Here is a 13,398-nt window from a genome sequence, read left to right as displayed (position 1 = left end):
TAAAGTTAGCTTTGCATGAGGTGTTCGGCAAATGCAGAGGCAGGTTTCAAGAAGTGCAACAGTGATCTCAATTTCATTGTGCAAAGAAAGGTGTAATCGGATACAGGCATATCGCCGGAAGTAGTGGAAGGGTGGAAGGGTGGAAGGGCATTAACTGCTACGAGAAAGTAAAATGAACTCAAATTAACCTCAATCATTTCAGGAAGCCTCAGGGATTGTTTGCACAGGCCGCTTGCAAATTCCTAGTGGAAGCTGCCATTATAATTTATACCTATGGAAACCTGGATGACAACATCTGCGACACAGATTCTACTGACGAGCGTCAATATGATCGTGCTGTTGTCAAGGACCACCCATCAGTATGTCAATAATTTTGTATAGACGAACAAAAACGGTTTATATGTGTTCAGTTTCAATTAGAAAGCAGAAAGTTTTCGAGGCGAGAGGATGAGGCATAACGGTAATTGCGAATGACTTAAAAGAATGAGCCCCAGAGTAGGGAAATAGAGAAACAAACGCAGCGCAGGCTATTAGTTGAAGTTAGATATAATACAAGGTGGAAGGTGGTGTAAACACATATTGAAAAGGAGGTTTCAGTTTAATTGCCAGGAGAGATCATCTTCATTTTTCACACGTACTAAAAATTATTATTCCCTGGTACAAAATGGGGGACTGATTATTTTTCCACCGCTAAGAAGAAAAAAACAGGGACGAATCAACATACTTTGAATTGTCCCTCTGTGTTATTAGTCTATTCCATCTTTAATCCACTGAAATAGTAACTCCCCTGCTGAGGGTGGGCTCCAAGAATTCAATTGAAGTATTCCTTGCTCCTAGGTAGGAACCTGCATCTTCGGAATCTTCCTTGCTTTCTTGCTATAGGTGATATATATAGGTTGTCTTTCGTATTAGGACATAAATTGTTCTTTGGAATGTGCGTACCTCCTCGACAGTAATTTCGAAGGCCCCCAGAATGCTCGCTTGCTCCAACTTTAGTGAGAGTACCAACGTCCAGCTTGTACATTTTGGGGCTAAATGATGTTAAATATAGGGACGATGGAAAGCAAGTCTTTCTTGCTCTCTTGTACACTATGCCTGCCGGACGCAAGCGTGAACTATTCTGGGGTTATTACTTACGGCAACCGCAACGCGCATCCTCATTATTGATATAGGCGAGAAGAATGCTCTCTATGTGCGATTGAAGGCAATCCATTACGGGCTTGCAGCTAAGGTATGTGATCTGAATACCAAGGTAAGCTAGTGGCCTATATTCGCCATTTTCTTCGAATTAAGTTTATATACCAAAAAAGTAATGTTCGGATTCATATAAAACGTACAATTGGACCCTGGTTTCCTGTTCAAGAAATCCATTATTGCACATACAACGGTTTTAGAAGATTAGGTTTAAGGACAGGAAAAAATAGCTAGGCTTGAATTACGTTGAGGAGTTAAACCAGCTAAATCAGGGGTGGTCCTATAGATATGAGCCACAACATAGCTAAAATAATCTTGAACATATTCAAAAATATTTCACAGACTTAATAAATAAGGAGTAGGTTGATTTTCACTCTCCACGCTCCAACACCGCCCTCCCCCTCCCAAAAAAACCCAGGGTAGACAGGTTAGGAAGTATCTGACTACAGTTAGTATTCTCTGTCGTACTGCCATTGTCAGCAGAAGGAAAGCTCTAATAAAAAGCAAGTAATTTTCTCCGCATTTTAAAGATTTGGAATTCCTTTAAAAAATCACTTTTTGTAAGATTTGGGTGAACCTAAAACCTGAAGGCAGATAGAGTGGAACCCAAAATGGAAAACAATAAAAAGCACAAGCAGAAACAAAGTAAATATGCGAGTATCTGAAATGATGTTTCCAAAGGCAGAAAAATACGGCAGCTTTAAAGAAAGATAGAAAGAGAGAGAAGTACCGCAAATTTGATAGGAAGCTAGACCTTTCTCACGCGGAGGTCCTGCTAAAATCAAACAACCGCTTAGCGCTATAAGCAGGCTGACGAAACTCCAGAAGGAAGAATTCCCCAAAGAGTTATGAAAAGCACATTGATATAAACAGGTCAAATACCATAATCTACTATATAACTCCACAAAGTAATCAACTCGCGAAATACCTAGCTGTAGAGTCCAAGAATTTCAATGAGATTGCGTCGAAGGGAGATATCTAAAATCGGAGAATGTATAAATCCTAGTGACAGAGTTTTTTAGACAGAAATCACCGCAATTAACACTTTCTGAAAAGTGTATGGTGGTAACCAGACGATGTTCATTAACTTACTAGCTGTGTGGGCATAGTAGTTGCAGGGAAAGTTAAAACATATGACGAGTATGAAATACGCGTCATTTGTCTATGTAATGGTCAAATATTCGCGGGAATCATAGGGACTCCAAAATATCAGGAATAATGGAGCAAAGTTTTTGCAGGAATGTTGTGACTTTTTATCGCTACATATCGACCTTGTTAACACCGGAAGCACCTATATTCTTCATAAGGAAAAATCAATCCCACTTACAACACTAGCAAGTCAGTGAAGGTCACACTCACAGTAAGCAGTAAACTGTATTATTGAGAACGACGGGCAGCTCGGAGAGCATAACTTCATATTGGACCAATCGATGTGTAGCCGAATAATTGCGATATTGACTCCACAGTAGAATGGAGAAGAAGCAATTATTTTTGCTGTTTCGAAGAGTGCCGAAATTATCTTCAACTTAGCACAATAATGAACATTTGCTATATGCAGTCTGAAGCGCCCAGCTTAGGGTTTCCGACTCCTTAATCATAATCAACATCATGTAGTCTTACAGACCCTTGGCTTGACCAATCATCGCTCTTTATACGGTCCTTTGCTTTCATGGTTGGTAAATACTATTTTTCTTATGTTATCCGCGATCTGCTTCCTTCAATCCAACTGAAGGCACTTCAAAGGCAGCTTTATTTTCTTTTAAAAAAAAAAACCGCTTACGATTTCGTTTCTTCGTTTGGAATAAATGTCTTTGCTGGCAGATTATCACTTCGGAGGAGGATATTTCTTGATTGCGTACGCAAGGATGGCGAAAGTACGTCAATTTCTTTTCAAGAGTACCGCTTTTGCAATAATAATCTTGCATTTTTTTATCAAGGTTATCTACTGTGCCGTCGAACGATCAGACCCGAGTCTTCAAGGGTCTTGTCTAAAGTGACTCTTACCACGAAGCCTTACCGTTATCTCATACTAATAGAAACCACGACAGCTCTCTGAGAGCATTCGTTACAGGAGAATCCCTGAAGGATGTGTTCTTGATCCGGTTATTTGCGGTTGGCCCTTTTGTGGGAGTTTCATTGTAGTTGTGTTCATATTGCGGACAGAGCTGCTTGTACCCCCAAGCGTGAAGTTGAGCTGTACTATTCGGGCGCCGTATCCTCGGTAGAGGTGTTAGATAGCCCCAGCACCCACTGGTATGAATGCTGATAGTGTGTGGCGCGGCAGGAAAAAATAGATGGCGCGGAACTCTCCACTTGTTTTAGAACTCGCCACGGGAGTGGAGGATTAGCGATGAGAAAGTGCCGTTGGTTGGGACAGGGAAAAACCGCATGGAAATAAGCCGGTCTCTTCTGTCTCAACCACCAAGGAGGTTAGACGTGAGCAACGTCAACAACGGCCGGTAGTAAGCAAATTTGTGCAAAAATGCAATAGGAATCGAAATAGCATAAGTTGTGTTAAAACTAAGCAAATCGAGTGTTTTATTTAAATTTTCTAAAATGTGTTGTGCATTCTTAGATGAAAATTTTAATGCGTAAGGAATGTGATCTTGTTTCGTCCTTTAGGTCACATGGAGAAGCATATGTATAACTAAACACAAAAGTCACATGAAGAAGCATATGTGTAATCAAACACTAAAAGTGCACTCAATATAAACCAGTATCGCTGTACCGGTCACGGCAGGGCTCTGATTGTGATCTTCAAATCAATTGGAGCATGAGATTATGCCTAGACGGCAGGTGCTCACGTTCAACCCGAAAAACTTTCAAGTCATCTAATGAAATTCAACCCGTCTCAAGAATGGGTCTGAAAGGGGCAGCCTGATATCCTTTTTCCAACAAACCGATTTTCTAAAACTACTTTCGTATTCCAATATATTATACGTCTGCCGGTTCCACAAATGTGTGTGTGACGCTTCTTTCGAAAACGTACTTATTACGAAATAACATACATTTCTAAGCACGCCTTCTTCGATTGCGGGCAATCAATTCGACCGATTTGGCTCTAAGGGATTGTTGTACAAATGTATAACTATAGCCTACTTCCACTCCTACAGACATCTTGCAACCCGAAACTTTTGCCAAAGAGTGGAAAAACGAAATGATCATCAAGATCGACAGAAAGGGACCCGTTTTGAGTGTAACAATTTGAGGCGTATCTGCGAGCTCCCTGCCGTCACAAAGATAATAGCCAAAATAATCCTGAAACGCATCAAAGAACATTTCGTAGACTTGATGCTCAGAGAGCAGGCTGGTTTCCGCTCCGGATCCTCCTGCGTTGTCCATATCAACACTCAACGGATCATTTTGGAACAATGTGCGGAGTTTAGCTCTTTGCTGCGCCTGCTCTTCACGGATTTGGAGAAAGCTGTCGAACAGAAAGTGTATCTAGATTGCTCTACGTAGGAGGGGGGGCATTTCGGAGAAACTAATAACTATTATTAAAGCGACATATGATAGCGCAAAATGTTTCGTGTTGCACCGAGGTAAAATCTAGGACGAGTTTTTGAGGTCCAAGGCGGAGTCCGCCAGGGCTGCGACTTCTTACCGATATTATTTCCTCTTTTTATCGATGACGTTGTTCATGCTGTCTTATTCGTAGAACGTGAAGGCATTCAATGGACAGACGCCTCGACTACTCAGACGACATCTCACCAGGTCGTGGACCTCGGTCAAATGGCCCTGGATTTGGAAAGAGAGGTAAGTAGAGTTGGATTGAAACTAAACACGAATAAAACCAAAGTTCTCAGTTTCCTGCGTCATCACACTCTCCCTATCTGCATCAATGAGCAGAGCATCTAGGAAGCGTGAATTCTGCCGACAGCGGCATGGAACTAGGTGCTACCCGATACTTTAAAAGCACTAGATCGGCTTTCGCTGCCCTGTCTTAAATCTGAAAATGCAGTTATTTATTGCAATAATTCTCTGCATCGTATCATTGGTGTTCGCTGGCCTGATACTATCACAAACGAAGAACTTGGTCGGCGCACAGGCCTAGCATTCGCACGCACTGCGAACAAAATACGGAAGTGGTAGTGGATAGGTCACACTTTAAGTAGGAGCAAAAATTGCGGGCTATGCCGTATAGTGGTCGCCCCAAGGCACTTAACGCAGAACAGTAGAGTATGAGTGCAAGTGTCTCGGAAAATCGTGCGGGGAGCCGAAAGGCATTTCAGTAACCGCGGTGGAGTGTAGATGTAGTTAATGCGTTATACCCCACCAAAGGATGAAGGGTAACCTTATATAAATAAATCCTTCTATGAAAAAATATAGAATTCTAAAAAACTGGTTAAAACATTCTGGACGGATCCCTTGGAAACGAAACATTTATTGGAACTGCGTCAAATTAATAAGGTAAGACTTTTGAATTAAAAATGGAAGTAAAAATAGCTGTTGTTTTCGGTTAGTTTATCATCATGGGCTATCCTTAGTTTTTGCAAAAAAAAACAATCAATAAATTTTGCCAATTTATACATTTCCGCTTAATTATTTTAGCTCGGAAAACTAGCTTAACTCCATACTTAGCTGCGGAGAATAGTCAAACCTCCAACAAAATCGAATTTAAATTTGAAACTTTCCATCGACGCAAAAGAAGCCCAAGCCCAATCAGTCTTTCTTGACTACATTCTTCCGTTTGTCATTATTATTAAAGAGAATGAATCAGTTACAATTTACGTCCGGCTCCTCATGGTTTCTTCGATATAATCTAACATACATAACAGACTACGAACTAAAGATTTCCATTTGGTTTTTGAGGAAAGATTACTTTTCGAAGAAAGCCTTTATGTTTGTTTGTTGACAAGATTTTACGTTTTCAATCCCCTCAGCCACATTTTCCACGGACAGTATTTTCGAGGAACAAATAATGATGAACAATGGCAAAACGTTGGAAAGTAGTTGGTCCACTGCCTTGTTCATAAAATGCTGTCCTCGTTAGAATATATTTAGTTTCCCATTTACATATTATAATATTTACATTAGCAAGTCATTCAGTGGTTCCGCCCTCCCTTGCGGATTCCAAGTTGAAAAGCACTTAACTGTACAATACTTACCGAAACATCGTATCTATTGCTCGCATTGTGAAAGAAGAGCCCAGCTATGAGAGCCGCTATATTGGCAGTATACGAAGCTATGAAAATCACGCTGAATCCGCCCCACACATTGATCAAAAATTTATTTGGCCATGATTTCGGGGCTTTGAAGGCAACCAGGTGACCACAGAGTAATCCCCACATAACCCAAAGTGCTGCGAAGGAAGAACAATAAAATGTAATGAATGTAAATAAAAACTTCTGCCACCCCTAATTACGTTAATCCAACAGGATTCTCGGGAAAGACAGAAATAGCTGGGATGTAGTGAACAAAGCTGAATATTCGTGTACTCACCTGATGACATGCTGAAATTTTTGCTTCTCTGACGTCCCCAAGGATTCAATCCGAACGGGCTAAGCCACTCGTAAATGGCTACGGCTATAGCTGTTACGTTGAGCGACGTGAATATGGCAATCCACAACTCCGGCGAAAATGGCAAGAGAAATGCGAGGAGAGGAATCTCGGACTTGGTGGTAGGGGCCGCCAGCAACGAAACTCCACTGTGGAAGTACGGCACACTGAAATCTATGGCTTCGGCACGTGCTCTAAACAAGAAAAGGAATAAGGAAATTTTCAGAAACAATTCGCGGGTTTCGCTAAAAATGAAAACAATTATCCCCAACTCATTTTACTTGTCTCGCTATATTATCCCCTAATAAAAAGCAATAGACCCATAATCTGAGTAATGAGATTTTTTTGGGAGGAAGTCCACGATATGCAGAGCGTAGCTAACTAAGTAGATGGAAAATAGACACAGGAGTTATGGTTATGCGGGTATTTTTAGAAAAGATTAAAACTAATAATATAACACTACACTACCTAAGAGTGATACTAACGACGAATATACCAAAAGCTTAAGATTGTCAATGGTGCTGTTAAACTTCGGAAGTTATGTATGGGCATTGTGCATTTTTAAGGCCACATGTGCCTACATGTACGATTAAGACCTGCAGATTTCCACCAAATCTTGATAAGATGTTCTGATTTTGCATTCCATAACCTTATTGCCAGATCACGTATCTGTAACTACGTCATTGGGTGTTAGCAATGACAACACTTTTTTATTTATACACTGATTCGCTGGTTGGGAAACATTCCTACCTTCAGCACAAATTATGATTAGGGCGATGGTGCTACATCTTTGCCATCATATTGACAGGATTTGAGTTAAAGTGCTATTACATGTTCACATTCCGCCACAAAGTACACAGTACAGTTGAGGCTTGGAGCTGGATATGTATCTCGAAACTCAAGAAGACACAATCTTAACACGGCACCAAAAATTTAGCTTTTAATATTTTTTAATAATCCTAGTTTGCGGACTATAGTTAAGTCTGTACGTTAAAATGCCATTTACTTGTTTCTTTAAGATAATCGCAGCGCCCTCTAGCGTGGTAGTAGAAAAACACCTTTTTTGGAGATGGGTGTATAAATTGCTTTGCATTCCAATAATGAACTACGCAAGCGGGCTGGAAAAAATTACTATGCACGCATAAGATATTAATAAATCTATGGTGAAAAAAGTCGGAAGAATGCTGCTTACCGAGTAATGTTGCATTCCCAAAGAACGCGGGAACGCGCAGAGACTTATCATGAACTCCATCGAGCGGAGAAGCGACTTCACAGACGGAAAAAAGAAGCCTGGGAAAACCAACAAGTCTGTGAACTCGAAAAGTACAGAGAGCAACTGCACCAGGCGCGCAAGTTTTACCAACAAGTCAGCAGGATGAAGCCTTATACACATCGATGCTCATCCTGCCGAGACAAACAGGGAAATCTGATCTGAGTTGAGTACTTTGATGAGCTACTGAACAACCAGAACATCGGCGAGTTGGAGGTCCCGCCAACTGAAGACGACGGACACATACTACCACCACCAAGTATAGGAGAAACAGTCCGTGCAATTCATCGGCTTAAAAATCATAAGTCACCAGGAGCCAATGGACACAGCCGAATTACTTAAATATGAAGGCCACCAATTACACCAAGTGGTTCACCAACTTGTGCTCAAGGCATGGGACAGCGAATCAATGCCTGACGATTGGCAATGAGGCATTATCTGTTCCATACATAAAAAGGGAGATATCACACAGTGCAGCAATTATAGAGGCATCACGTTGCTGTGTACCATCTACAAGATATTCTCCGCTATCTTGCTAGGCCGGATAGCCCCATACGCCCACAACATCATTGGCCCATACCAAAGATTCTTCACTCCAGGCAAATCAGCAACAGATAAGATTTTCTCTCTGCGGCAAGCGATGGAAAAACTGTTGGAGTATGGACAACAGTTGCACCATCTATTCATCGACTTTCAAGCCGCCTATGATAGTATAGTCAGCGTAAAACTGTACACGGCCGTGAGAGAAGTCGGTATCCCGAGGAAATTGATAAGACTGATTAGGCTGACCCTGACCAATGTGCGAGGCCAGATAAAAGCAAGACAAGACAATGATCTTGCCAGTCCTCATGTATTCCTCGGAGACTTGGGTTCATAGCAAGAAGAATTGCGAACTCTTGGCCGCGTTTGAGAGACGAATTCTCCGAAAAATGTTTGGCCCCCTACATGAGGATGGACGATTCCGTGGAATACATAACGACGAAATCTATGAACGATACCATGACCGTCCGGTTGTGGATAAAAACCGGCTCAATCGGTTACGGTGGGCGGGTCACTTAATTCGTATGGATGAGGATGATCCCACCCGGAAAGTCTATAAGGGCAATATCTATGGTAGAAAAAGAAGACGAGGCAGACCCTGCCTAAGATGGAGCGATGGCGTAGGTCAGGACGCCAGACGGCTTTTAGGGATATCAAATTGGTGGACCTCGGCGCAAAACCGGGATGTCTGGAGTTCCTCATTAAGGCAGGCCTAGACCAGTTACCGGTTGTTGCGCCGTTGATGATGATGATGGTGAAAAATTCGTATTTGTATCTTTATTCAATTCTTCACAAAAATTTTCTAAAAAAGCCAAAAAAATGGCCTTCACACGGGGTGACAGACTCCAACTGTATTTGATCGTAGCATTCTTTATGAAGCGTAAGCTGGATAATTTAACAGCCATCAGATTACATGGCTTAGAAGTTGAAATAGAAACGAAGGTGCACTTCAGAAATCTATTGAAACTTGACGATGATATCGCTACTACTGGTGAAATTTTTCCAAAGGACTCTAGATTTGGAGAAGATGACAGGCAGATAGCATAAAAAAACCTAGGTTGTCAATCTTACTGGTTCTTCTTCTTCTCTGCATTTCAATTAGTGTAACTCGGTAGCGTTGTTTCTGATAATGCCGGCAGTGAACCAAATATTTACTCGACGCCTCAATGGCGCTAAATCCGCCTTGGCTGTTTGGCGAAAAATCTGGAAATGTTTGTACCTCAACAATAACATCACTTTTAAGTTACAGTGTCCCATTGAAACCCCTACCAGTGCTTTCATGTTCCACATCTTGAGGGACAACAAAAATGCCACTTTAGCGGCCCCAGGTTCTTTCACAAAGATTTTCACCTGCCGACAGGGGTTCAAATTTCTCCATTTGACTGCATGAATCCTTGCAACTACACCCTTCAGATTAAAGCTGAGAATGGATGGCATTCAGACCATTGGCCAGCCAATCTGTCAGCTTCCCCATTAATGACGATGCTCGAGTGCCCTGTTACCCACATCAGGAATGCTTCGTTTAATCAACTAAGTTTCCTTCACAACCGGAGCAATCTGCAGGATTTCTGATATTGCTCCTGGATATTATGCTTCCACGTTAGTTTGAAAGCATGTAGCTCCAGCCTCTCCCTAACATTCGCAATAAACATAACTTGTCGCAAACTTGCCCGTAATTATTACAGCTAGATCATACACAAATTCTTACACGAAAATCTTTGTGTGCTCCAGGAGCCATAGCAAGGTGTCCATTATCAGAATAATAATAATAATCGTTGGCGCTACAATCCATATTGGATCAGGGCCTTGAACTGTGTTAGAGCACTTCATTCAAGACCATAACGGTACACTACAGTACACTGTAGGAGGCAATGTGGTCAGCATTGCGCTCACCTGAGATTGTTATCACAGCTGAGTCGACTGGTACCCGCCATCCAGTCAAGATAACAAATCTCTCTGCTATCAGTGACATTTGAACCGCGACCTTCCACTACGACGGCCCAGCGCTCTAACCACTTGAGCCATCCGGACATTATCAGAGCTATAACAAAAAAGAGAGAGGACCTCCTACCTACCGTACTATCAAAATTTAATGCTGGATCCACATATTTGCTAAACTTCAACAGACCCTGGCAAATACAAACATGCGAATAAGGAATTTCGCTTGGTTTTTGTTGATTTGTAAGTGACTGCAGCGATCTAATCGAGTGGCGGTTTTTTTTGGCACAAACCAAAGGATAATTGCTTGTCTGCTCAGAAAACACTAATGCATTTATAAATGTGCTGTCTCTGTGGATTTGCTTTTCTTAGGCATGTTACTTACAGTGAAGTGGCAACCTTGGGATGTATGAAGCGAAAGTTAGATTGGGCTCCAAGCATCATCTTCAGGTAAAATGTCCTGCTCTGGTGCTATAGGTCTGCTGTAAGTATGGCCAGGGAACTTTCACTACAACGGATTTGTGGCGCGGCAGGATCTGCAGCATTCGAAATTTATTTCGAATGTTGCGGAACAGAAGAGACCGGCTTATTTCCATGCGGTCCTTACTGTCCCAACCAACGGCATTTTTCCACCGCTAATTCTCCTCTCCCTTGGTGCGTTCCAAAATGAGTGAGTGGAGAGTTCCGCGCCATCTATCCGTCCGCATCCGCAACATTCGTAATAAATTTCGAATGCTGCAGATCCTGCCGCGCCACAGATTCACCGGAGGTACATATATTCACAATAAGGCAAAGGCTGAACTTTGATAATAATACTGTCAGCACGGCAGAGCTCGACTGCATAGGTATTCCTGGAGCCATAAGGGTTACTCTATCTGCAGACTAGATACCATCCCAAATCAACAGCATATTAATATACAAGCAAAATGATAGCAGCTAATGTCGCATATAGGCGTACCGTTGGCATCTAAGAAGCCGGTCCATAGCGCCGTCACATGTCCATTTGAATTCCCTGGGTAAAGATCAGATGGCTTTGATGCTGTACATAGTTAAAAGATTCACTTTTGGAGAGAAATACTCTTCGTAATTATCAAGAGTAAAAAGTGATCAACAAATGGCTACTAGGCTTTTGAGATCATTGACCTAATAATTTTCACGGAAGGGTTAAGACCGGCCTTAGGGCCCTAACTTTTTCGAAAAACTTGATAGTGGAACTGGTTCGACCTCTCGGAAAACTGACGACTATATTCAAGTCAAGTAGTGTTATCAGCGCTTGGTTCTTGGAAACCTTACATGGAAACCTTACAAGGCACTGGTTTTTAAATACCACAAGAAAAAAATTGGGATAGTGGTGCCGACTATGTGCAATCAATATGAGGAAGATAAAAATAAAAACCCTGAATTGGCTGCGGTTCCTCCCAAATCCCTCAACCGAACCTAACCTGGCATTCATCTTTCAATCACTTCTCTAAAACATTTCTTGGTTCTAATCCAGAAGTGCGTACTGCAGCTCTATCCATACGGGTTTGTTAGCGACTTCTCTTCTGTATTATCATAAAATGAAATGAAGCAGTAAAAAAACTTTTCGGGGATAAAAATTTAACTCAAGCCATTTTCAAATCCTTTATTTTACCCATATTTATTTCAAAGTGGTTGCAGAGACGAAGATATCTACATATGTAAATGTATTAGCATACTGGCTCCGAATGTCAATAACTTTCACGTAAAAGGATTTACCCATCTATTATGGAATATTTGGTGCTTTCTAATCATTTAAGAGGGATTTCGCCTATCAAGGACAACAAAAGCCATTAGAACAATCTGACCGTCCTTCGGCGTATCTTCCTAAATCAACGAAACATGTCACGGACAATTGACAAGGGATGACAAATTATTCACAGCTGATATAATGGCAAGGTAGACTCGAGGATGGCGTTCAATTTTCAGGTAAGGTTGATGCTACCGTACGCAGTTGTCCTGACAAACGGTGGCACATACAAGCGTGCACGTTCTGGTTACATATCCGAAGAGACGCACACAAATATGAAGCGATTATGCTGAATGCTGAGTGAATGAAAAGGTGATTACACACATTAATATGCATGGTTATTTCGTACGCTTTATATTACATTTCTTACGGGCTATTAAATTATGGTTGTTTTGAATAATTTAGCATAACGACCGTTCTGGGTAAACATCTTAAGTTGAAGTACCAGAAAGTGAATGAGATATCATAAGTGTCATCAAGTTGGTTGTGGGATTTAAGTGTGTCTGATGTACGTGTGGAAGTAATAAATAACCATAAATTTCTGACGATGTTTAACGTTTTTTTAAGTTTCGGTTTCAATATTCTTATGTAGATGTAGAGAGGTTATTATTATGCTGGACAAACGAAAAAAGCACATTAATTATTTTCGGCAAAGTTTTCTTCTTTTTCTTCAGCCTTTGTCCCGATCACAAGCAGGGCCGGCTCATTGTGATCGGTTTCGCCATTTAGCTCTATCGGATGCCTGATCTGGATACAATCTCGAGGCTTTTAAATCTGCATCCAGTGTATCAAGCCACCGTTGTTTCGGCCTGCCTTTTGGTCGTTCACCATCAACTGCGACGTTCAGACCAGTCTTGGCAAGTGAATTCTCGTTAGCACGAATTACGTGACCATACCATCGAAGACGCCTCTCTCGTAATTTTTTCACGACCGGCGCAACCCCATAACGATCGCGGATATCCTCATTTCGGATGTGATGAAACCATGTCACGCCACTAGTCCAACGTAACATCTTCGTGTCCATTACCGCAAGACGCCGTTCATTGTCTTTTATAGTCGGCTAACACTCAGAACCATAGAGAGGTGACAGGTCGGACGAGATTTGAGACGTTCGTTGATACGACAGAGTAGTCGCATTAAATTAACGTTCGTGTCTAGTACGGGAATTTGCTGAGTGCCCGAGCGATCG

The 13,398-nt window shown here is 41.7% G+C and overlaps 1 protein-coding gene across 3 annotated transcripts in view; it reads right to left on the bottom strand.

The window, feature by feature from the left end:
• Positions 1-13,398, bottom strand: part of LOC119661346 — a 295,095-nt gene that overhangs the window by 57,963 nt on the left and 223,734 nt on the right. For all 3 annotated transcript variants that reach the window (XM_038070648.1, XM_038070650.1, XM_038070649.1), the window contains 2 exons: positions 6,637-6,887; positions 6,303-6,496 (listed from right to left, as the gene is read on the bottom strand). In XM_038070648.1, the coding sequence (XP_037926576.1) occupies positions 6,303-6,496; positions 6,637-6,887 (445 nt within the window). The remainder of the gene's footprint in view (positions 1-6,302; positions 6,497-6,636; positions 6,888-13,398) is intronic.

The sequence above is a fragment of the Hermetia illucens genome, chromosome 1 (assembly GCF_905115235.1).
Source record: "Hermetia illucens chromosome 1, iHerIll2.2.curated.20191125, whole genome shotgun sequence".
Taxonomy (NCBI): Eukaryota; Metazoa; Arthropoda; class Insecta; order Diptera; family Stratiomyidae; genus Hermetia; species Hermetia illucens.
This window is presented reverse-complemented; position numbering and strand designations above follow the sequence as displayed.